We start from the raw sequence: 25,840 nt of genomic DNA, 5'->3' as shown, positions 1-25,840 counted from the left end.
TGAGAAGTATAGAAAATGGGAGTGGATGTAGTGTATTCCATATTTGCAACTGATTTCCAGTTTCCAGGGGGAGGGGGAAGTGCAGTCCTGTGCAGAGATAGAAAGGTAAAGGAAAAAGAGGGACTGAGAAATAAAACTAAGTGAACAGATCATTTGGGCAGAAGATAAGAGATTAAAGAAGCATTTACGTGGGGGATGGCGAAGATGAGGGAAAAGAGAACGGTTTTGTAGGCAGAATTCAGGCTCACTGCAGACATTCCATGAGAAAATTGCACAAGCAGAGCAGAAGCAGAAGTATTGGGGCATGGTGGCATTGGGAGCTGGCAGGATGGACTTTGAAGGGAGGAAAAAGACAAGATCAAAATAAAGCAGGGAGAAAATCAGCAACCAAATATCTCAGGAAGATGAGACTGAGAGCAGCCGATGGACCAGGAAGGGCAAATGAATGACAAGCATGATTCAGGAGGAAACGAGCCAGCTGGAGCGGGAAAACCCTGCAGCAGGCAGGACAGAGCAAAGGAAGTTCTCTTCTCAGTGCAGACCAAGTCAGGAGGGTTCTGTTGCCATTTCGATGGAGAACACTAAGAGTCAAATAAAAAAGTGAGGTTAGGGAAATATAAACTTAATGATCCAGATGGATCATTAACATGAAAGCTGGAATCAAGGAAGAAACGTGGGAGAGACTGTGAGGAAAGGATGAGGACAACTCAAGAGTAAAACTAGGAGAGGAAAGCAGGCAGGGAAAGGAGCATGGACAACAGATGAAGGCAACGTGCATGGAAGGACAGTCCAATTTCATAGAGGAGTAAGACTGGGAAAAGCCAAAAGGAGAAGTGAGGAATGACAAGAATGGGAGTGAAAGCCCACGTACATGGCAGAAATTACCACAAAAGGCTGTCCCTCCATACCAGTGGCCACACAGAGAGGCACCTGGACAGACAAGGGCTGTCTTTGTGGCTAGGAGCTGAAGAAGCTGCTCTAAATGACAGGGAAATTTTATTTTACTGGGGACTGGTTGGGGGTTACCAGGACTGCGAGAGAAAGAGAGAGGGTAAAGCGTACATGGTAGTGTCTCAAGACAAGTGGCACCAGTAGTTTCAATAAAGGTGATGGAGAATGGGAAGAAAGGAAGAACCTGGACTAGACAAATACTACCAGAGCCAAGGAGCCGAAAAGGAAAATTAGGCTAGATTTGTGGTAGGGACGAATACAGGTGGAACAAGCACAATAACACACTGTAGGAAAGGTCAGTCCAAAGAACAGTCTGTTTTGCCCAACATCCTGTCCTACAGTTGGTCAAACTAAAGGAGTGCCTAGCCCCATATCTTGTGCTCAACAGTTCACAGTAGATGATGCTGAAAGAATACAAAATCAGGGTAAATGTAAAGAGATACTGTTCCTCTTAGTCCCAGGAGCCTCCATCTCCTGGACATTCCGAACCAAAGAGGTTCTTGGTGAATAAGGAAAATGACAACACTGATGAGCATTGCAGGATGATGGTGACCATAACCAGGAAGAGAATCTCAGGCTAAAGGAAGAATTCCATCCCATGACTCAGAAAAAAGGTGCAAAGAGAAGTAAGGATAAATGGCCCGTGACTGAGGAGGAGAAAAAGAAAAGAAAAGAAAAGGAAAAGAAAAGGAAAGGAAAGGAAAGGAAAGGAAAAGAAAAGAAAAGAAAAGAAAAGAAAAGAAAAGAAAAGAAAAGAAAAGAAAAGAAAAGAAAAAAGAAAAGAAAAGGAAAAGAAAAAAGGAAAAGAAAGAAAGAAAGAAAGAAAGAAAAAGAAAAAGAAAAAAACAGGCAAATAAGCAGAAAAAAAAGTTCAGTTGGTTAGATTAGCTCTCTAATTTTAGAAAAAGTGCATTCTGCATTAGCCTCCACACACAGAGCAGCTGAAAGTCACAGCCAGCGTACAGCTTCAGACAATAAAAGACTGACTGCTACTGCCGAGGGTGAGGCTTGCCTCACTGAGAAGCAATATTTGCTCTTCTTAGCTGTTCTTTTACCTACAGGTTTTGCCTGCTTAGTCTCAGTGATCACTGAAGGCAGACATCACAGCATTATCTAACAACTCCACGACTTGCCTTTCTGCAATCACCTCCTGCCAGACCTGGGCTGAGCTCCCGGGTGTGGAGTGCTGCAGAGGCGTTGTTCTCTGCTCAGGGGTAGCCGAGGAGCTGGCGTGAGGATTTGGGTAGGAATTAGAAAGGCAAGAGGGTTCAAATCTGAAAGTGCAGTCACGATTTGGTTGCACAAGAATTCTGTGAACTTGTGAAATTCTGCTACCCACAATAGCAGGGATCCCTCCACCCCCTGATTGCTGCTCCCTCTGAGCTGGAAAACAACCTCTTCTGGCTTTGGATCTCAGCTGCCATCGAAACATGCAGGATACTATCCCAAATCCCCCTGAAATTTAAGGGGATTCAAGCACAATGTTCCCATCCTGCCTCGCCACTAATTCCTAACGTAGCAAATAATTTTCATCTGAATATTTGGGAAATCAAGTCTCCAGGGAACGGTTACTTATCGAGCAGTATTCCTGATGTTCACTGCTTGCATCACATGCATCTAATAATTCTCAGGGTTCTGCTTCAGCACTTAATATCTTGATTACCATGAAATAAAGAAAGGCATCAAGGGCTGAGAAAGTAGCCAGATGACTCTTTACACCATGGTCTAAAAAGCATGTGGTACTAAACAGGTGTAAAAACAAAAACAAAAGAAATTTGTCAGAGGTTATGGCTGCAATGCAAGGCATGTATTTTCCAATTACGACTTGCCAAAAGGCATTCTTGAGAAACTGTTGCCAGAAAGAGCTTGTTAAAGTGACTTCAGAGGAAAAATACTAATTTACATTGTGTGCTACATATTTTTCAGGAGCCTCAGCTGTCAAAGGATAACACTGCATAAGAATTTGTTTTTTTCTTATGTGCTGAACTCCGTGTTTACAATTGCCCACCTCATCGCTGTTGTGCCTAACCCAGGCCTTGTAAAGAGGGATCCAGTAAGTACTGCATGACTCCTTCTTTTCCTCTTAACCCCCAAATAAAATTGCTATGGCCACAAAACCAAGCATACCCATTCACTAGTTAATGATAGCCATCTGGTGAAACAGGCACAGAGGGCACAGATTCTGAGAATCTCACTCGACCTTTCTCAGATCTTTCACCCAGCAATAAAAGTCTTTGAATTTGGTACAAGAGGAAAAAGCCTCAGACTTGCTCCAGCCTGCCTGTTCATGCAATTTTGTGTCAGATCCCCACTGCTCTTATCAGCAGCTACCTGACATTTCCCAGCAAAGCCCCCCCAAGAGAGATGCTTGGGCTGGCCAACTGGCCTTTCTCACAGGCACACATGGCAGGGTTGGAGAGGGATATGGCTTTCTTCAACCCCCCCTCAAAATCTGTTCACTGCATTTTTTCTTAAATCAGAGCGGTAGCTTGGCTCCTTCCTCTTAGATAGCAGTACAAACAGAGCCAACCCTCAGCTGATAAATATTCATGGCAGATCTCAGTCACCCAGCTCTGATCTTGCTCTCTAACAGAGCCACTGCTTTGTGCTCACAGCCCTGGCTGATGAGAAATTAATGCGAGCCTGGGAATCTCTCAAGTTATGTCACAACACTGATCAGCTCGTCTTCTAATAAGATCGTTCAATTATGGCTCAACCATTTATCTGCTTCCAATTTTGTGAAAGCAATTAAAGATTGGCACCTGATATTATCTGATCGCATGTGTGTCTCAGACGTGTGCTACCAGTTAAGTAAGCTAATTAAAGCAGGAAATATATAGACTAAAGAAAAGATCACCAGTTCCAGGGACCATGTGGAGATTAAAAAAATAGAACAGCAAAAGAATAATTAAAATATCACACATTTTGTTTCCCTTTACTGCATAGCATCAACTGTGCACGTCCTCTGCAAGAGATGAAGTGAAAATACAGTTGATATTTGAAGATACAATGCTGGCACATAGTATCGGGCACCTAAATTGAAGATCTTTACCTCAGGGTTAAGAATGATACTTCCTGACAGCAGAAGTAAATAATCTGAAGTGGTTTCAATTAAAAGCTGAGGTCACAGCAAGGACTCCTGTCCTGTAAGATTTCATTAAAAATCTGTATCCAGTGCCTTGGGGCTAGATCCTTCTTTGGAGTGAATTCTGGTCCCCAGTTAAGTCAATGACAAAAACCTCTCAGAGGCTTTGTTAAAGCCACGTAGGCACAGCACAGATGATGGGGCGCTGAGCGTCACCGGATGAAAACCCCCACCTCCATTGCTATGGCAGTGGGCACTATAGGATTACAGAAGTGATTACATTCGGAGCCAGAGCTGCCCCAGAGCAGTGCAGAGGTTGATGCATGCAGTCACCTTTCAGGTCACGGGCCAGACTACAGAGAGGGCCCAGGCTGCTCAATGCACTCCAGATCCCAAAGAAATCAACAGACGGAAATCAGTCAAGTGAATGCCTTTCACTGATGTTGGGTTAGCAAGCCTGGCCTCGGCTGTTCAGCTAGGCACATACTTAATTGCTTTGATGAACAAAGGCTTTATTTTGCACTTTCTTCTTCCAAACACAATTTGTATGTGTTTGGCTCAGCAGAGAGTTGCTGTCTAGAGGTGAGATATAAAACCGGGGGAAAGAGGACCTGGAGTCTACTCTTTTCATTCTGATATGGGATGAGAGTACACTCACTGCTTGGTCTTACCTCACTTGCTAATGTGTTCAAACCAACGTGCTCAAACCAGACCAATGTGTCTACCAGCATGACTAGAAAGTGTATTCTGTTATTTTAGTGGACTTGTAAATACATGATTGGGAAAAGAAAATGAACTGCCATGGTGAAAACACATCTAGTCTCAATATGAGTATTTGAAGACAAATTTATGTTGAAAAAAAAAAAAAAAAAAGATTCCACCAGGTAGATTCCCATAGCATTTTTATTTTAAAGCTGATTAACAGAGCAAATGAAGGCTTTATAGTTTGTATTTTTCCATGCCTGCTACATCCTCTGCTTTATTAAGTCCATTTTAAGACAACTACTTGTGACTTTCTGTAGTTTGCTGCATTTATCCACTTTCCTCCTGTGTGTCTTCTGAGCTTGACAGGCCTGTGTGTGTGTGGCTCCTACTTCAAATATACACAGAAATACTGAAGTCTGTAGAAGGAATTTCAAAGAGTCACAGATACCATTTATTTATGGCCATATACAAAGATGAAGTTGATAGTACTTACTCAGCAAAATAATAAATGTGTTTCCACCCCAGTATCTCCTGCTTCTTTTTCCTGCCTAAAGTTTCACAACGGATTTTAAATATGCAATGTCATGGGAAAAGATTTACAATGAATACATACTTACAAGGATATCAACAAATCCATACCCTTTGCAAAGAAGAAAGAAGGTTCTGTTAAATAACCAAGAGAAAAGACAGGAAAAGAGGAAATTCATCTGCAACACCATTGTCCCTGGATCTAGATACAAAAGACATGACACAATCCAAAGAATCATTTACATGAGGAGAGCTCATATTGCATCCTTACATACAGTTTGCTGCAAAGATTGTTACGATTGTTCTACTCATGTAAAATGGTAAGTCAAACCACTTTCTCAATACATCTTAATTTTATTTTTTTCCTCATTTTTCCTGCTTTCTGGTTATGTAATTCTCTCTCTCTCTCAGATTTTTCTGGATCTGAAATTAGGGAAGAGAATGAAGATGTGAGCCCAGATGGCTGTACAAGAAGCAAAGAAAAAGGTTCAGGGGCACTTGAACAAAAAGAAACAGGAACACATACATGAACACTTGCATAAATATATTGAAAAGCATTGTGTGAGCTAATTTTTTGCATCTTGTATCTGAAGTAGCAACTGCATTAATTATAATGTTACTGGAACAGATTTTATAGGAAGGTGTATCTTCTTTTTTGGGAATGACATACTGAAGAAGGGTGATCTGTGAACAACACATTATGTTCTCTATTAAAAAGTCTGGAAATATAAATAAAAATCTTGCTGCCTAATCTTTTAATTTCAGCCTCATATATCAGATCTGTATTTGTCATTTTTCTTATTCCACAGACTGGTAATTTTAATACTGAATACTGATGGAGATAAAGGAAGATACAGCTAAAGACTGGAGGGATAGCTCTGCTAATGAGAAACCAAATGATTGATCAGCTCCATGGGCACCAATATGTTTGTAGATGGGACTATGTTTGGCCACAAGTCAGTATTTAGAAATGCTTAAGGAAGAGCTCTAAGAGATCTTATTGCATTTTTATCCCTCTGTTGTTCTAATGGAAAGAATACCCGTTCTTTCTCGAGGCAGTTCTGTAGCTGCTTCATCTTTTGTGTAGGAGTTTCCCCCTTGCTTCTGGAACTGTGAGGCGTGAAAGTTTCAAATTCAATTGGTTTTACAGAGTCAATATCAAGGAGCAGTGCTCCCCTGGGAGCTCCTGGGAGCCCTGTGTGGGCTCAGCTCTTGCTGAGATGGAAAATGCCCCAGACATGGAGTATGAAACACTGATGCCTGTTCTTGCCTCCTTGTATACTTTAAAGATCCTGAGCTGGTTTACCACTCTACCTGATGAAGCAGTGTGTTCTTCCTCCCTCTAACAGGACCAGCAGCATGCAGTCCCTTCCCTTTCCCAAGCATTTCCCGTTAGCATTTCTGTCTATAAAGCAAGGCCACGGTAGTAATAATTTTTAAAGAATTAGTATTCTCATTGACACTAAAGCACTGTCAATAATCTCACCAGTGACTAATTAAACTGAAAATTATGACTGCCCAGTCATATTAGGCTTTCCTCCCTGTCAGGGTAAAACAGTGGAAGTAAAAAGCTGAGTTGTGTGGAAAGATGGAGTGTACAAAATGTAGTTACTGTGATTTATGGGGTTTCAACACTGTTGACTTTCCCTATTCTCAAAGGAATAAGCAGGGAATGAGAGCCAAGAAGACAAAGGAGATTCACAGCATTTCAGGAACAGTGTTAATTTTAGGCCTTTGCACCACATAAGTGTTATCTTCCTCAGTATTACTGACACATTTTGTATCTTGTTTTCAATTCTTTCTGATGTAGACTGGCAGAGCCTTGGGGCTTTTAAAATGTGTGTTTCTTAAATGGGAAATCCATGGCTGATACCAAGGAAGATAAACGGAAAAATGCTGGTCTGTGTGACTTGTGTTTGCCTCAGTAGTCCCAGCAGTCCCCAAGGGAGACATCAGGGTAGAGCTCCACAAAGAAGGGCACTTTGATCCTCTGAGTTGTTTCACGTGCTATGCTTGGGGTAAAGCTTCAGGAGGCTCCATTCTTGTTAAATTAAATTGATTCTTCATTGCAGTAACTATTTTCAGAGCTTTCCTGTCACTCTCAAAGCATCTCCAGAGGCTTTCATCTTAGTACATCTTTTTCTTCATCCTATTTGTAGGTAGATTGCTTACAGGGGCCTCTGCAGCCAGTGTAGCCCCAAAGAGATTACTGAAAGCTATTCTAGAGTATTGTATACATGCAAAAGGGAACAAAGACCAAACTGGTAGCAGGAATTACTGACCAGCGCCTAGTGGTCATGTCTCCTGAGTCTTCTAGTGTATCTTCTACAAAGGGTCAATGTTCTTGTGAAAACTGTGGTTGCCTTCCCTAGGAGCCTTTCATGAAGGCTATATGTGAAGATATATGTGAATTTGTACAAATTTGTACAGATTTTGTGCATTTGCAAATTATATTTGTGTATTAACTTCACTAGTACAAACTGGCTCAGCAAGGTTGGCCTGGGGAGAATAAAATGTATTACTTGCTTTTGTGTAAGTCAAAGAGAGACACAGCTGGTCTCCAGTTTTGCCAGTTGCAAGCTCTGTTGAACTCGAAGGGTTTCCACCAATTGTGTGTCTCACCAAGCTGTGTTCAGTGATGAAATTCTGGTACCTTTTGTTCTGCTCCCAAGTGAGCACAAGTGCCTATGTGGGCAAGTGAACCAAATGCTTTAATCCATCAATTACAAGCAAAGGACTGAGGCTGTGCTTAGGACTCTACAGGTGCCCCAAAATAATATTTTTTGACATTTCAAATAAATAACCAAATCCCATCCATTTTCCTTTCCCTGGGCTGGTACGTGAACACCAGCATTCAAGCTGAGGCTGATGCATTCAGAATTCAGGTATCCCACCCCTCCCAGTTTCCCCAGTGACAGCTGCCTGTCTCGTAATTAGCGTTTGCCAGGAAAGTAGAGTAAAGCAGGTATTTGACTGGTACAAGGTCTTTCCTGACACAGTAAATGCTATACCATACATAGGAGAGTCACAAACTGTCTTTTGAAACAGGAACCAGTGTAGTCCCTAACATCTTTATATATATATATGTATATATATATATATACACACATATATATTTATTTTTTTAAGAAAAAAGGATGTCACGGGTAATGACATGGGAAATCAGTAGAAAGAGAGGGAGATCAGGAGCCAAGGACCATTTCCAAATTGTACCACAAAGCACTACGTCACATTTCTGAGGTTCATCAGTGCAGTGGCTGAGCCCGTGAGAGGTGCAGACAGGCACAGTCCCTGATGTGCATGTGTCTAGATAAGAGGGGCATCATTCACTATCACTGTCCCTCAGGAGGCAACCATCCTGCTACCGTTGCATTTCTCTAGCATCATCAGAATTGCATTTCTCAGGGTATAATTCGCTTCTTTTCTCAGAATTGCATTTCTCAGGGTATAATTCACAGCATTCACTGTCTCTCCCTCACCAATCCTGCCCAGCCCTGCTAAGACACAGAGGTGAGGAAAACCGAGCAGTACTGTGCAGGATGTGCAGGGACAGGATCTCCTGCTCTCCAGCTCCTGCTGGAGATCTGCTGCTCTCTTGTGCCTGTGAACAAAGGCAGGTTTCCTCCAAGGGGGAGTGACCCTCCTCAGAGGCAGAGAATGGTTGTGGCTTTGGTTCAGGAATGTATATTCACCTTCAAGAGGATGAGTAATAATGGCATAACACTGCGGTAATTCAAATGTAAATCCAAATTTCTTCTTCCATCCTCAGAAAGATCAAGTCTTCTCCCTTCCATGCAGTTCAATTAGATTAATGCAGAATAAGGGGCATTGTGAATTCAGAAGCAGCCAATATTCAAAGAACTCCAACAAATTTTCAGGCTGGAATAATATCTGCATTCATTTTAAGACAGAGCTGTCAGGGTCTAAATGGCATGAAACAGAGCAGTAATTCCCATCATTTTTTCCCAAGGTCTTTATATTCTTGTTTATATGCTCAAAACTCCCGGAGTAATGGAGGAAACAAAGTACCGTGTAATCCTGGTGGTGTCAGATTCACTGATGGGATGTGCCATGCCATGCCCAGAATATGAAGTACGGATGATTAAAGGACATTCACAGCATTCAGAAATGACACTTCTGTGAAGAACACTTGTGGTTTGTATGGAACAACTATATCTGGACTGAAAAGAAGTCAGTCAGCCACCATCTCTGAGAAGGATCTGAGCTTTCTCAACAAAGTTATTATGATTGCTTTCTCAATGGGAAAGCACCATCAAATTAACAGCTGGCATCAGGAAGGGAAAAAAAAAAAAAAGGTTTAAGAGACTAAGAATAAGTATTTATTTTGGGACAGATTTCCTCATCTTGCTTTCCTCAATAATTATTCTGTCTACACTGCAGTTGCTTTCCCTTCTTTTAAAGCAGTATCTTTTAGTAGGCTCAGGTATAAAAACTGGTACAGCATCATGGAGGAAGGGATGATAGCTTTCATGTAGCCCAGCCCCAAGGTGTTTCTTGTCAAAATAACCCAGACTCCATCAGGCCCATTGGGTGGTATTTCTGCAGTGTTTTTCCTACACGTGACCACTCATTTAGAAGGCTGAGTGATATTTCCTCCAGAAATGTGATTCCGGAAGGCCTCTCGTACTGCAAAATCCATCACGGTCCTGAAGCTGAAGGCATCAGATGCTGGGGCTTGTTCCCAGGTCTTTGGGCTGCATCTTTTCTGCTTAGGTAAGGAAGACCCACACACTCAGCATGGATCGGGACCAAACTGCAGATTTAAATGTCCCCGTGAAAAGTCTGATTTAACCTGTCGGTCTGCCAAGTCTTTACACATCTGCACTGTCTGTGGACCCTGAAGGTGCTTCCACCGTGGCAGTGAGAAGTGAGCACACCCAGAAAAACCATTGCCAACATCAGCAAAGTCTCTGCATCCCCAGTCTTGCTGTGTAACACCTTTCGTTAAATTTCCTGCTGTTGTTTCCCAGGAAATCCTTCCTAACGTGCTGTATGTTTAGCAGTTCCATTAAGCTCACAAGGCTATCTAGTATGCAGAAGGGGAAGCCACCTCTCCAGTTTGCTCTCCTCAGCTGACCCAGCAGTTCTCATCTGGCCACAGTGGCCATGAGGAGCCACCAGGGGTTTCACATGAGCTTGTCATAGCAAAGCACTTTCTGGCTGTATGTGCAGGATGAGTGGATCTTCTATAGATTTGTGCTCAAATTCATGATGTTCACTCAGAATGGCTGTACAAGAAAGGTGTGCATATTTTACCCTGAGAAGTGAACAGCAGTAGTCTCTGGAAGGCTGTTGGTACTTTATAGTGTGGAGTTGTGCTTGACTGATTTCTAACACCAACCCCTGGCAGCAGGTCACCCCAGAAAATACATTGGAGCAGAGTCTGAATGTATCTAGAGAGTTAAACATCCATAAGTGTTTAAGCTCAGGTGTGGCTTACTTACACTTGGACACCTATAGTGTAGACATGTACAGCTGAGCTACTCACCCCATGCTCCTTTTAGCCAAAGGTAGACATAAGCACACTCAAGGCACAATCTATCTCGCTTATTTTGGATATCTCATTTAGGATGAGTTAATTTTTGCTTTAATCTCCATCAGCCGTACTGAGTCAGTATCTTTTGACTACAGGAGAGACCACCTAGGTATCTGTACTTCATCTCACAGATCCTAGTTGTAGCATTAGAAAATCCCTGGAGCATTTAACGGGATCATGGAGTGGTTATAGCCATGTCATCAAGCTTATATATGCATCTAGTCCGCAGGAAATACAGGCCTACATCTCACACCTCAAACCTAAGCATAAGTATAATTATATAGGTTGCTAGAGGTACTCCATGCAACATTAAACTGGACTGGCTCAGGGCGTGACAACAGCATGTCCAGAGCAGACAGAGCTTGGGTACGGCTGCAAAACCAGCTCAAGGCACTGCATGAGCATTTTTGGGTAGTAACTTCTTCCATGTCCCAGCCTCCTTTGTCCAGTGACTTGTGCTCAGGTGTGACAGTGGAGGAGAGGTGCCTGAAATAATGCAAGCTCTTACCCCTTTCATTGAGGATGACCTCCCATCATTGTGAAAAGATGGCAGTGGATCTTGTGAGTGCTTTGACTCCTTTCCAGTCCAAATGAACAGTAGGTCAAGTGTTTACTATTTTTTAGGTTACCCTGACTGCCTCTGTCAGTCCAGTTTCTTTTTGAGATTCCTTCCTGAAAAGCTGCCTGCCTCTGACAACCCCGGTGCCTGCTCAGAGACCAAGCTAATTAAACCAGCTGAGCACGAGGAGGCTGCCCTTTGCTCCGCCTCGCACCCTGCTTGCTGCGGTACCAGTGTCCCTCACACACCAGCAGTGCTGGGTGCACCACATGGACCCCATGGGAGCTCGGCCCTGTCCTGAAGTATTCAAAGCTACAGCCCCAGGAGAGCAATCGCTATGGCAGGATGCATGGATGAGGCTGGATTAATCACTGTCCGAGGTGCCTAATTCTGGGCTGGCTGCTTCTCTGGAGTGTAGGCATGGACAGGGATGCTGTTAAAAATATCTCTCATTGCATAATTCCATATTTTGTCTTCTTGTAACACAAAACCTAGGATCCCTCTGAACAATTGTGTACATTTTGTTCTGTAAATGGTTTAAAAGTATATTAAAACATTAATCTTAGCCTGAGCCCCTGTGTGCCAGGTTTCTGACTGGAACACAATTTAACAGATGACTCATAGTAGATATATTGTATAATGGTATGATGTTCTGATAGTCGGTGATTTACAGCTACAATACTTAGCACTGTCTTGCTTTGGAAAGTCCTTTTATTGCTTATTTGTGTAACATATGGATACTGGGAATTAAAGAACATTTTCATAGAATAGTGTTCTAATAACCGCAAAAATAATGTGTAAGGCAGGTCAATAACCAAACTTCGCATTACTCCTTCAACATGCTAAGTTAAGAATGTCTGAGAATGCATTTTATTGCCTTCAGACTGAATTGGAATAAATCATGTCTGGCCTCTGTGGCAAGCAGCATGAACTCTCCTTGAGAAGAGCTGCTGTGCACTGGGGTGTTTTGCAGAAGTGAAGAGGAACCTCACTGACTGATTTTCAGAGAGGGTGAATATGCTTATTTCCCTTTAAACAAAGAAATGCACAACTGTAGTGATGGCCCATGTAGCTGGCTTGGTTGAAAATTAATAACCTTATTTGGCCTATTCTTATCAATTTATTTCTTTCAAATGTCAGCCTGGGGCATTTCAATAGATGGAGAATAACTGAGAAGAGAGGCTTCATTATGCACACTATCAGGCTATCTTGCCCTCATTTTTCATAGGCCAGGCTCTGCAGAGTTGGCAAGGACTGGTGTGAAACACAGACCTTCCAACATGCCAGCCTCGGTCCCCTCACCCATTGCAGGAACATGGACACACAGGAATCTGTACGAGTTTCCTTTCTTATGCTAAATCTTAGCGGTTTTATTCTAACTGAATTACTAGGAAGACCTGCTCAAAAACAATTAGCAGTTAATTTTATGTTACATTTTGTTATTATTGTTGAAAGCAGTATTCTGTCCTTTATGTGGTCTGAGGGTTTTGGTTTGATTTGCCCTAATGGGTAGCGATGGTGATTAATGCTGATGCTTTCTGTCCATAAACCGTCAACCAATACCAAGGGAGAGTCCTAACATGGAAATGACATGTACTTGCATGTGCATTGTGGTGAGGGGCTGTTAACTTAGCCAAGGAGAGTGTCATGCCAATTATACTGCAGTGCCATTGCAGGGTCCTGCACAGGCAGATGGAACTTTGGGATTCCCCTGACAGGTCTGCAATATTAACAGAATTTATAATACACTAATAAAACCTGAAAAACATCACAGGCATCAGTTCTATCTCCTTCTTGTAAAAGGAGAATGTTTTGTTTTTGGTTTTGGTTTTGGTTTTGGTTTCTTTTTTCCCCATGAAATTGTTCCAACATCTTTTTGAAGCTCTTTCATTAGCTCATTCTGCAGCTGAGGTGTTCATAAGAGTTACAGAAATCTTAGCAATATTTGCAAGACAGGAAAATATGCCTGACCATATTCTTATTGGCCCCCTTTCCCACTGAGCAGTTAGCCAGAATTTATCACAGAACCACAGAATCACAGAATAGTTTGGGTTGGAAGGGACCTTAAAGATCACCCAGTTCCAACCCCCTGTCATGGGCAGGGACACCTCCCACCAGACCAGGTTGCCCAAAGCCTCATCCAGCTTGGTCTTGAGCACTGCCAGGGATGGGGCATCCACAGCTTCTCTGGGCAACCTGTGCCAGTGCCTCAGCACCCTCTGAGTAAAGAATTTCTTCCTAATATCTAATCTAAAACCTACCCTCTTTTAGTTTAAAGCTGTTATTCCTTGTCCTATCACCACACTGCCTGACAAAGTCCCTACCCAGCTTTCCTGTAGGGGCCCTTTAGGTACTGGAAGGCCGCTGTAAGGTCTCCCTGGAGCCTTCTCTTCTCCAGGCTGAACAACCCCCCCCCCAGCCAGTCTTCACAGGAGAGGTGCTCCAGCCCTCTTATCAGTTTTGTGGCCCTCCTCTTGACTAATAACTTCCATGTTAACTTCTAAGACTTCCATGTCCTTCTCGTGCTGGGGGCTCCAGAGATGAACGCAGTGCTCCAGGTGGGGTCTCATGAGAGTAGGGGAGGAGAATCCTCTCCCTTGCCCTGCTGGCCACGCTGCTTTTGATGCAGCCCAGGATATGGTTGGCTTTCAGGGCTGCAAGAGCACGTTGCTGGCTCATGTCGAGCTTCTCATCAACCAACACCCCCAGCCTCTATTTGTGCTTGGGACTGCCAGCTCAGATGGCCAATTCAGACCTATTTAGGACCACTGTAGGTTGTTTTCATGAGGACAGAAAATAAACAATAAAGGAGATCTTGGGTGCTGTCCTGCAGATCTATGAAGAACTTTCTTGAACATTTGTGTTCATCAGTGCCATGAGAACAAATAGCAGTAGGCCACCTCCCTGCTCACAGAGCCTGTCTCTTGACAGGCAGCATTCTGCCAAAAATAATGTCTCATTCTTGCCTGTCCTCCCAGAAACACAAAGGAGCTGCTTTCTGAGCTGGTTACCTGGTTTGGGGGATTTCCTGATAACTGTATCCCACTTTCCTTTGCTGCACAGCCACCATCTTGTGCAGCATAATTGACCACCATCTTGTGCAGCATAATGCTGTCTGTCTCCACTCTCTTTACAGGAGGAGCATTTCTCTGTTCCTTTGCTGAGAGTACAGGCACACCAGCCAAAGCAACAAATTTACAGAGCTGCAGGAGAAAGGACCAGCTATTTCCTTTCAGCCTGCCCTGCTCGTGAATTAAACACCAGTAGCTTAAGTCATTTGCACACCCACACACCAAGAGATGATGACATCTTACTCTCCATCATGAGTGCTAGTAGTAGCAGTAGTAGTAGAAGTAGTAGTATTGGTGTTGTGATAATTCTTTGAGTCCTGGATCTGACTGCTGCACATTGTATGAGACATAAGTGCAGAGCCTCTGCCTCAAAGAACTTGCCAACAAAACATGTTTGATTTCAACAGAAGACAAACACCTAGACCTTTTTTATTTAAAAAAGTTATTGAGCATGGTGGTGATGGAAGATTTGCTCCTGTATCATCTTGCAGTTTCATTTTACTCGTTTCTGTAAGAATAAACACTTCATAAAACCTACTAGTTCTGCAATTTTCCTGGCTAAGGCTAATGTATGCTGAGATGTGCAATTACATTTGTCTTGTTTTGTTCACACCATGTATGAATCCAGTTCTCATCAGTAACAGGTTCTTTTCATTTACATGCTCTGATCTAAGAAAAACACTCTCTTTTCATTGTAGGAAAATATTTCTACTGCTGACCTTAGCCACAGCTGAGGCCTGCTGCGTTTCTTAGCTCATCCAAAGTGAAGATTAATTTTCACTGTAGTTTGATTAATAGAAATTTAACATAATTCATCTCAGTGCATTGCTGTGCTTAAACTATTTGTGTTAACTTTTTCAGATTCATTCTAAAATTAATGTGATGTGGATCCAAGTACTAACCATGCACATCCTTCATGTCTTGCCAACGGTAGTCTGTAACTTACTCCATAGCAAGCGATTACATTACTAAAAGAGTCATGAGCTGTCTGCATAGCCATTACTCTAAAAAATAGGTACTTCATTTTATTTTTAAAGCCACAAGTGATAGTTCATGTGGAGGGCACAGGAAAGAAAGAAGTGCTCAGAGCAGCTTCTCCAAGGAGAAGCCCACGGGGGACCACGGGACCGGCCCTGGACGAACCTGAGACATGGCCGATCTTACCGGACCTGTCTGGGGAACAGCTGTCATTGCTCAGAAAGTTCACTAATTTTTTGCAGACTGATAGAGCTGGCTTATGTCAGGGAGAGGGCTACCTGAGCATGGCCAGGCTTTTGGAAGCTCCTGCCAGGCAGCAGTCCTTGCAAGGACTGGCGATCGATGTGGGAAATGGAGGGAGGCCAGAGGCCAGCTGAGGGGCTGCATCATGCCCATGCAAGGGAGCCAGGCAAGAAACATTGACCCAGACATGTGAAAAACAGTCCAAGCATGATTAAAGAACCGTAATGGACACATTGGCCATCAGAAAAGAGCAAATCCTTCTTCATCCTTTTTTTTTATTTATTTTAACCTTCTTAGACCACTGTACAACCTTTTTTTCAGCATACTCTGTAGGAACTGTTCTGACACAGTGTGGGAAAAAAAAAACAAAACATGACTGCTTTGCCCTGTGTGATGAGCAGAAAAAAAGTGAAATGGCAAAAACAAAACAAAACAAAACAAACAGTCCTTCAAGTTATTCCTCTCTGAACCCTGTAACCTATCCTATCAATATTTCTGTATTTTCATGAGCACCAAACTGAACTGTAAAATTGAAACAGAACTACAGAACTAAAGGCCCATGTTCTGGCAATTGGTTCAGGAATGTTTTTCAGCAATAGAAGATGGTGCATCGTATGGCTCTCAAACACACTTTTCTGGTCCAGAGGGGCACCCTGAGTCCCTCAGACAAATACAGAGTGCACAGTCCTCTCCTTGCTGAATGGACGAAATGTCACTTCAGAGAGACAAGTCAGTCCTAAAAACTTTGCTTCCAGTCCAGGTAATTAGCTTGGGAAAATCTGCAGAAGTGAAGGGGAAGGAATATTTTCCTGTGGCCACAGGTGACAACTGACACTTTGCCATCACTGCAGTGACCTCAGATTTCTGCGTAGCTGCTGCTGGTCCCTGAGGAGCTCTCTGCGGGCACAGCATCACCCTCCTGCTCCTCCTGGGCCGCCTGGTTGCTGGGGACACGGTGAAAGTGGATGGACATCAGATCCTTTCAGAAGAGGAATGGTGCTGTCCCACACCAGCTGGTGAATGGACACGGCATGTTTCTCTCCACCAGCAACTCAAAGCCACAATCTCTCACTGTATGTCTGCAAGCTTATCTGAACCACAAGTGGGAACCACTTGCCAGCTTCACCAGCTCCATTTAGCTCCATGTATATTTTCATGATTTGGACAAAATAAAGTAAAGCTATATTATCACAAAGAGGCCAGGCCAGTGTCCTGCGTACCCTACCAAAAATACCTCTGCTGCTTGCGGCACTTATCCTTCCCAAATGAGTGAGTTCAGAGCTGGGTGTCACTTAAAGAGTGAGCGACTGGGAGAGCTGAGCAAGCCTTAGAAAAGTTTGATTAAAAGCGAAAGAAGTAATCCAAACTGGAGCTCCAAGTTACTGTTTTTTCTTGTCCTTCTAGATCAAGTTGCCTGTTTCACTTCTTGAAATCATCAGACAGCTTTTGAAAGTTTTGTTGGTTTTTTTTTTTTACATAGCAGTTTTTGGAGTGCTGTTACATTTTTTACAATTCTGTGAAGGTTGTTTGTTCCATTCGTCTCATTTACAAAAGTTTAAAATCCCTGTCACTGAGAGGCTGAACAAACCCAACAAGAGCTGGGCATTTTTATTTCACTTTGTTTTCTTATGTTAGCATTCTTAATTTTCAAATGTTAGCATTAACATTTATCGTTGCCTGCTTAGATGCAAAATGCTGGTCAAGTGTGTCACATTTTCTCATTCATCTCACAGGTAAGCTGCAAAGTGCTGCAATTCTTTCACCAGTACATGCTGGGCTGCAACTACTTCTGGATGCTCTGCGAAGGGATTTACCTTCACACGTTAATTGTGGTGGCAGTGTTTGCTGAGGAGCAGCGTTTGCACTGGTATTACCTCTTGGGCTGGGGTATGTATGGCGTGATTTATAGCAAGCTAGTGAATTCTTTCAGATGTTTGAATTCTTCTAGCACTTAGACACCTGAATTGTTTTATTTACGCTAGTAGATCATAGCCTAGGGTTGAGTTCTTGGGTCCTAAATTTGAGTGCATTTATTTGGATCGGCCTAGAGACTCATGAAAATCAGCAGGAGTCGTTATCCATTATTTGCTGCATCTTGGGATTTGCTGAAAGAAATGCTTAAGTTTTGTTAAGCAAAGCTTTGGGAGATAAATAGATTTTTATCGAAGCACATCTGTTGTCTGAACAAAACTTGTCTAGTTTTGTCACTTTACATGCAAAAATATTAAACTGCAACATTGCCTATAAAAGTATTCTGGAAAAAGAGGAAAATCAATATCTGCGTCTCCCAAAGTGAAAAACAAGGTACATACAAAGAGGAACCAGAGCTTCTCTGGAACTGAATCCAATATCGGATATGCTTTGACAGATGATATTTTACCCACACAGGAGTAGATAACGTCTCTACTTTTATTTTGTCTTACAGCAGTGATCTCTAAAGCATTTCAGAGAACCGTACAGTCATCATTGAAGCAAATCTCAGTGATATTCTATGACAGAGGTTACAAACCCACACACTATGCAAACTATATGTAGTCGCGTGCATTCCACCCAAGAAACCATGACTAAGTCTGGTTCAACATCTTCAAGTATGCAGATCTCTTCTCTTTTCACTGAGGGAGTCCTTGCCTTTCAGTTAGTAGCAGCAACGGGTATCTACCCTTTGGACTGCCTGGCCCAGTAAAAAGCCGTGTAAATACAACCAGTATATTAGAGTGGAGTGCAATCTCTTTTACAGTTAAGTCACTATTGTAAATCCAGTCCACACCAGCGCTGACAGAAAATCATTACTAATAGGTTTTTCCCAGTTTGGGAACTGTGAATTTCTGGCCTCATTCCAATTTCTGGTTAGCCAGGCCTCATATCTCAAACCCCACTGGTGTGGCCAAGCAGCAGTGATGGATCTTTTTTCATTGTCCCACAGCACTTAGGGATGTTCACTGGCACTTATCTCTTGCAATTCCAGACTGAAGCATGTAGAATTTACTCTGTATTTTCCATCCTCTTTGCAAATGTTATGCCTGTTCAACATTATTTCATTTCCAGCAAGAAAATAAAAAACAGCCCTTCTGCTTAGACAGAGGAAAATTAGGAATTAATTAGATGGGAGAAAAATGACCTGGTTCTGAATGTTCTGAAGAACTTTAAAACCCTGACATCAGCTGCTAGTTGGGCATCCAATACCAGGTCTTATATAGGTGGTAACAGCAAAATAGAAAGTTGTTCCCCCTTTATTTGGATTTTTCATTTAAAAGACTGGTAACGTATTTTCCTCTTATAGCACAAGACAGTACTCCCTGGATACCTGCATTAAATACCTAGAAAATTAAGCACAATTTTCTAGTTTATATGGAGTATAGTGCCAGAGAACAGTATCCAAGCATGTAAGAATTTATTTTATTTTTTTTGAGAATGGCATCTTTTCTGAGAAGAGAGGGAGCTGTCATGGTCTTGGAATGAAAATTCTATGGAACATCACCAGCTGTTAAAAACCTTCCTGAAGAACCATAAATTGAGTTAAGGTTTCTGGGCTTTTTCTGTCAATCCAAGTAACTGAGCCCTTGTGGAGCAAGCAACTGTGCTATCTGAAAGTTTTCACAGTTCAGAATATTTGAATATACAAAGTCTGGTAGTGCTCTACTTTTGAAATGGAAGCCCTACCTGAAGAGTAATTTCAAACACTTCCTTCCAGATAAAACTTTTGCTGTTTTCATGTCTTGCAGCATAAGCCTTCTGGAAGTACTGTCATTCTATATTGAATTATGCAGGAGAAAAATGGGCATTATCGTATTTTTTTTAAAGTAACATTCACTTTAGGCAGTGCAATTTAATGCAACTGGGACAGATGGCCTGCCGTTAAAGTTTATGAGCTAGCTGAAATATTGTTGAGAGCATCATGGTGGGTAACTCAGTGAAGATAACTGATAAGATGCTTATCACTATCTGCAGCACTGCCCTGAAAGTAAATAGGGTGGTCACTGTGGGAATAGCATGATGATATCTTGAGAGAGAAAAGGTTAATAAAAAGGACACAACTCTGTCTATGAAGTCTGCAGCCTTATTAATGAAACTAAATTGATACTGCCACACAAAAGTAATCATTAGCACCTTGTTTCTAAAGTAGAAGTCATTATTAGCAATATGATCTAATTAGGGCTATCTGGCCACCCCTTAAATTTGCATAAATTAGTGTAATTCCACTGTTTCCAGAAGCAGTGCTCACATTAGGTCTAACTTTAAGCATCTAGCTATGTTAATCAATAGAGAGAGATACATTTCTCCAAAGGGCAATGCAGAGCAACCAGAGCAGGTTGTGCTCTGAATTATAATTCAAAAGATCAAGGTGAATGTACAACATGAGATGAATATACTCATTATTCATTGTTATAACTAATCCCTATGCAAGAAGATCTGTATTATTTTATTTCGAAAAATCACTAATGACATTTGTAAAATGGCTTTATTAAAAAAAAAAATCTGAGCAAATATAAAACACTTCCACAAAAGGTTGCAGATGATTGAATGGAATCTGACATGGACAGATGTATTTCAAGAATTATGCCTTCAGGTGACATCCTCTCTGGCAACTGCTGCTACTGGGAATGTCCTTTTCATTTGTTATTGTTTCAGCAGGTCAGGAAATCACCCTTATACAGAGCAAGAAAACAGCTTCAGATGGGTGCATCCAGCTACAGTCTACTCTGGGTGCTTCAGGCAGCTTCATCCCCATAAAAGTGAAGAGGGAATCATGTATTTGGACAGAGCTGAAGCAGATTGTCAGTTCAACTGGAAATACAATTAAGCATAATTGCCAGATTTTATTTATTTATTTATTCTATATAGAGGACTTGGCATGACCTCAAGGGATATGTCATACCTTTTCTTGTGGTGGCTGGGGTGGAACCTTTTCTACATAGCTCACTGTTCATGATATAGGTGGGACCCCTGGAGTGATAAGGTACATGTTGGGCCACCAAGGCCCAACAGGCCTTCTTGGCACTCCCCTTCTTACTGCTCATTGCTTTCTGACCCTTGACAAGGGAAAAATGACATCTAGCTATATGAGCTAGCCTGCAGCTGGAAATTTGAGCCATAGATGGTCAAGAGATTCTTACCCTGCAACTGATTAATGAAAACTTTCCGTTGCGTTCCTCAGATTTGCATGTGAATTTGTTGAGCCAAATATTCTGGGCTAATGCATTTAACAGAAGAAGGAGGCCCCGTGGCATCATGTCGTGCACTCTACTCACAATACTCCAGGCCAGAGCTTTCAGATGAAGACTATTTTCTATTACAGACTGGTCCCTTAAAAATGCATTTCAGTCTATGTTGTCCATCAACAAAACTGCCCCAGACTTGATTCATTTCCAAAGCAAAAGGATTTTCTTAAGCTGTCAATCCCATAAGGTCACCCTGAGGTTGGAAAATCCTTTCTTTTTGTTCTGAGCTTTTTGTTTTTCTACCATGCATCATCACTCTAAAAATTCATTCTGCAGCCAGCAGCGCAGTAATCATTTTCTAACAATATATAAAAGAGAAGGCAATCTGCTTTGTTCTCCCACAGCTGCATTGTCCTCTCAAGTACAACTGCAGTAAAAACTTATTTTGGAAGTAGAGCAACAAGTTGTTGCTTAGAGATACCTGGATACCACAGAGTGTCCTACTTATATACTTTTTTGACCTCAGTCTCTTTCCAGCATTGTCTGGCCTGTGCTCTGCGGTAAGAATACTCGAGAATTTGGCTAAGGATTCTCTGCCTCATCTAAAAGTGTTTATGAAATCACTAACACCTGAAGAAACAAGGAGCCATGTTCCTCCGTCTGTGACTAATCACTGTATCAGCAGGACATTTTCACATGTTTTTCTTATAACTACAGAATATCCACTGGTCGGAACAAACATGCATGGTTTATAGGGAGCAGGCAGCAGTAACACCAAAGGTGTCCACAAAGCCCTCTGCAAAGGACAGACAAGGCAGTAGATGACTCCAGCTGTCTGCATATGTAGGATTATACAAGGTGGGGTCAGTATTTTAGCATGGGTTCCCCTATTACAGATTTCTAGCCTATTGGAAAGGGAGACTGCATACAAGCAAGCTGAAGGAAGATCGATAGGAGTGGACCACATTGCCACTCTTAAAATGTCGGGGTGGAAACAAGCATTTTACGGCATGAAGCTGTGACAGGGGAGGGTCAGGCTGGGTGTTAGGAAAAGGTTCTTCACTGAGAGGGTGGTCGGGCACTGGGACAGGCTGCCCAGGGCAGTGGTCACGGCACCAAGCCTGCTGGAGTTCAAGAAGCATTAGGACAACACTCTCAGATGTATGGTTTGTTTTTTGGGTGATCCTGTGTGGAGCCAGGAGTTGGACTCTATGACCCTCGTGGGTCCCTTCTAACTCAGGATGTTCTGTGATTCTATGGTTCTATGATTCTGTGATTCTATGATTTGAGGTGTTCAGTATAGCATGGCATGTTCCCAAGCCTTTGGCCTCATGCAAATTTGCCCTCTTCAGCTCCCTGGCAACACAGTGACTTCTCCTGAGACATCAGCTGGGCTTCACAGATAAAGCGGGAGATGTGAAGTTATAGTATCCCCAGCTCCCCTCCTTGCCGAGATAAACCTGCATGGGATGTGCTTGATGGCACAGGGGATGGGAATCTGCAGAAGCTATCCAAAATCCCCACTCCTATGAATGTCCTGGCTCCACACATTTTCTCTTTGTGTGGGCCTCCAAAAAGCAGCCCCTCTCTGTTGTTTACTGCTCCATAATCTGGCATGCAAGTTAATGTGCCTCTGTCTTTCTCAATCCCAATTTACATGGTTATAACAAGTATCCCTGGTTTCCTGAGGGAATGCCGTACTGAGAACCAAATGATCTCTGCCTCCATCTCACACTGCTTGCTCACACTCCCTCCTGCACAAGCCACAGTAGCACAGGGGAGCCTGGCAGGAGCTTTGTGGAGCTCCAGGAGAGCATGGCCCATGGACTTGGCTTCTTCTGTTGGCCTGCCTGGAGCATCACACCATGCTGGAGTTCTGAGTGTAATAGGATTACAGTTCTTTGTGAAAGCTGGGATTTCACATATATGTGTTTTATGGACAAGAGATGTTGGTAGTGTGAGTGACACCTGAAATTCAAATCAAAAACACCAAGTCTGACCTATACCTTTAATCATTTCAGGGTTCCCTTTAGTGCCAGCATCTATTCATGCAGTTGCAAGAGCCAAATACTTCAATGACAAGTGAGTACCATGTCTGATTTTGAAGGAATTTACCATTATTTCATTGTGTAACACATTTTATTTGAGTAAATAATAAATGCTAATGGTGTATTTCCCTTCCAGCTGCTGGATGAGTGTTGACACTTACTTGCTTTATATTGTTCATGGACCTGTAATGGCAGCTTTATTGGTAAGAATATTATTTGAAACCGACAGTTTAATAATTATTTTAGAAATGCTGCTAACGTGTAGAGAATATAAATTTCTGAACTTTAAGTATTCTGGTCAAAATGTCAAAGTAGTTAGTGATTTTCTCTATTCAGGACAGGTTCTTAATACTTTTCATAAATGGGACCTGTAAAAAGACCTCCCAGAAAATAACCAGATTTTAAAGCAAACTGAACCATTAATTGCTTTTGAAAATCCACGTGGTCACTCGACTCCATTGTAACATTTTTGTGACAAATGTACTGCATTTAGGTGACATCAATGAAACATCAATGCCTTTGCTGGGCTGAGTGGAGTGCAAGCTGGTTATTCAGTGCTAGTTTTACTGGTTTCTGCACAGGTATGGTCCAGTGGTAGGGCCAGGAAAGGGACTGTAGTGGGCTGTCAGGAGCAACACAGGATGAGATTCAAGGTGCAGCTCAGCAATGTGTACACATATAGCATGTTCTGTGCCAGTGGTGATGGTTGGCATTGTAACACTGACCTTTCTGAAAGGTTTTATTCAACCCAAGTCGCAAACTCATCTCAGTGTGTCACCCAGATGGTTGGACCAGGTGATCTTGGAGGTCTTTTCCAACCTTAATGATTCTGTGATTCTGTGGTCACCAAGCTACAAGTATGTATCTTAGCTACAAAGAAAAGAGGAGGGGCTGCTTTTATGGAAAAAGAACAATCTTTAACTGTTTTAAAAATAAGGCATTATAATTTCTGGCTTGTTCTTATGCCATTTCCAGTTTTATTTTTCTTGTAAAGATGTCAGTGTTCACAGAATGTCCTGCTTGATTGGGCACAAGAATCTCATAGTGACAGCCTGACTCAGAAGAGCTGAGGAATTTCACCTTTGCAGAGTCTTCTTTCCACCTTTCACAGTTACTTCAAGAAATTCTAAAACTGAAGGTTAAGCAGAGTGAGGGAAGTCAGAGGAAGATGGAGAATAAGGTTTAGATTTAATGCTGAATGGGACCTCAGAAGTCATTCATTATTCCCTTTTTCCGGTAGAGCACAAATGTAAAATAGTTGAAAGGTCTCTCAGTAGCTAAGAAGTTATGAAATGCTTTACTGAAACTTACTGATTCATGGTTTATTGTTCTGAAAGATCCAAGTGAGATTTCTCATTTATTTATGGATTTGGGGCTATTAAAATATCTATGTTAGTTATGCAATAAGAGGATACTTATTTAAAAAATAATAATTTGGAGAAAACTCTCTTAATGTTCAGAAGGACAGGTGCCTGATAACATTGTAACAGATTGGGAAAAAGTGAACTGGTTACACTGGAGCAAAAGCCTGTGATACCTGTGGTATTTACTGGGCTCATGACTGGCCGGTGTCTGCCAACTCTCTTCCATCACAAGCTCTCAGCACATCCCACAAGGAGCTATGAAGCCAGGGCCGAGAGCAGATATACATGTGCTAAGCACCCACAGCTGGAATAACTCAGGAAATCAAATATTGAGCTACTCAGAATAGATGACCAAAATGGTCACAGGCAAAACTTTCTCAGTTATTTGGCATTTCTTCTGTGATCCAACTCATTTTAAGTTTTACCTGTGGGCCTTGTACTGTGGGATCCCTACAGTCCCATCGAGGCAAGGATAAGCCTAGATTTTTCTCAAGAACCAACTTGCCAGAAGTAGTGGCCCACGTAAGCCAGAGCGTGTTCCTCAGAGAATGTGCATGACCCTGCAGGCTCCGTATGTCCAGGGATGCCCTGGGGATTTTGTCTCACCTGGCTGTAGACATCTTCAGTGCAGACCAAAGCAAGATACCTTGGGGACCTCCCCGGTAAGAAGAGAGAAGTGGTTACTCTGGGAACAATTCATCCACCCTACTGAACCTTGCAACATAGATATGAGGTGTTTTGTTTCTTAGAAATCCTGAATTTTACCACATCAACATTAAAACACCGTGCCTGTCCTAAACATCCATTCAGGCAGGTCTCCAGGAAAGCTTGTAGAGCAGCTTAACATCTGTTTTCTGAAGATATTCAGGTACTTTCCAAGGCCTGACTTCCAAGAGGGCACCCATTATGAGCAATGATGAAGCTAGAAAGTTTTGTTTTAAAGTCATTTATTTGTCCTGCATTTTCAGTTTGAATGCCTATTTAATTGAATGCTTTCACATATAATGGCTTTGCTTTACAGGTCAATTTTTTCTTTTTGCTTAACATTGTCCGAGTTCTGGTGACAAAGCTAAGAGACACCCACCGTGCTGAGTCCAACATGTATATGAAAGCTGTCAGAGCCACATTAATCCTGGTGCCCTTACTAGGAATTCAATTTGTTATTATTCCCTGGAGACCAGAAAACCGCCTTGCTGGAGAAATATATGACTACATCATGCATATATTAATGCATTACCAGGTATGTTATATAATAGCAACTTCAGCTGTGGTGAGGTGCTTGCTGTTAAGCTAATTTAGCCAAAGCTGCTGATGCCAGTTGTTTTGCACTGAAACTGAGAGTGACTGTGGTTTTGCATTTCTTTTCTAACCACTTTCACATTGCTGGATTATCTGCCTCAACACAAGTAGCATCACTGTATAAAGAAGAACCAGGAGATAGAGGAAACAATGAATAATGAAACAAAAATGATCAAATGGCACTATTTCTGAACAAAGTAGGGAGAACTGAGATCACAGAGGGCTTTTATGTTCAAAGCACTGTTTCTGCTGAAGTGTTGAAATTGACTGAAACTGGTGTTGTGAGATTAATA

The 25,840-nt window shown here is 42.2% G+C and overlaps 1 protein-coding gene across 1 annotated transcript in view; it reads left to right on the top strand.

The window, feature by feature from the left end:
- The window catches only part of CALCR (calcitonin receptor), a 136,701-nt gene that overhangs the window by 94,272 nt on the left and 16,589 nt on the right, over nt 1–25,840 (top strand). The window contains exons 7-11 of the mRNA XM_035545380.1: nt 2,878–3,004; nt 17,411–17,564; nt 22,858–22,918; nt 23,021–23,087; nt 25,270–25,488. Coding sequence (XP_035401273.1) covers nt 2,878–3,004; nt 17,411–17,564; nt 22,858–22,918; nt 23,021–23,087; nt 25,270–25,488 — 628 coding nt within the window. The remainder of the gene's footprint in view (nt 1–2,877; nt 3,005–17,410; nt 17,565–22,857; nt 22,919–23,020; nt 23,088–25,269; nt 25,489–25,840) is intronic.

The sequence above is a fragment of the Cygnus atratus genome, chromosome 2 (genome assembly GCF_013377495.2).
Source record: "Cygnus atratus isolate AKBS03 ecotype Queensland, Australia chromosome 2, CAtr_DNAZoo_HiC_assembly, whole genome shotgun sequence".
Lineage (NCBI taxonomy): Eukaryota > Metazoa > Chordata > Aves > Anseriformes > Anatidae > Cygnus > Cygnus atratus.
The sequence above is the reverse complement of the archived record's forward strand: the minus strand, read 5'-3'. Positions and strand labels throughout refer to the sequence as shown.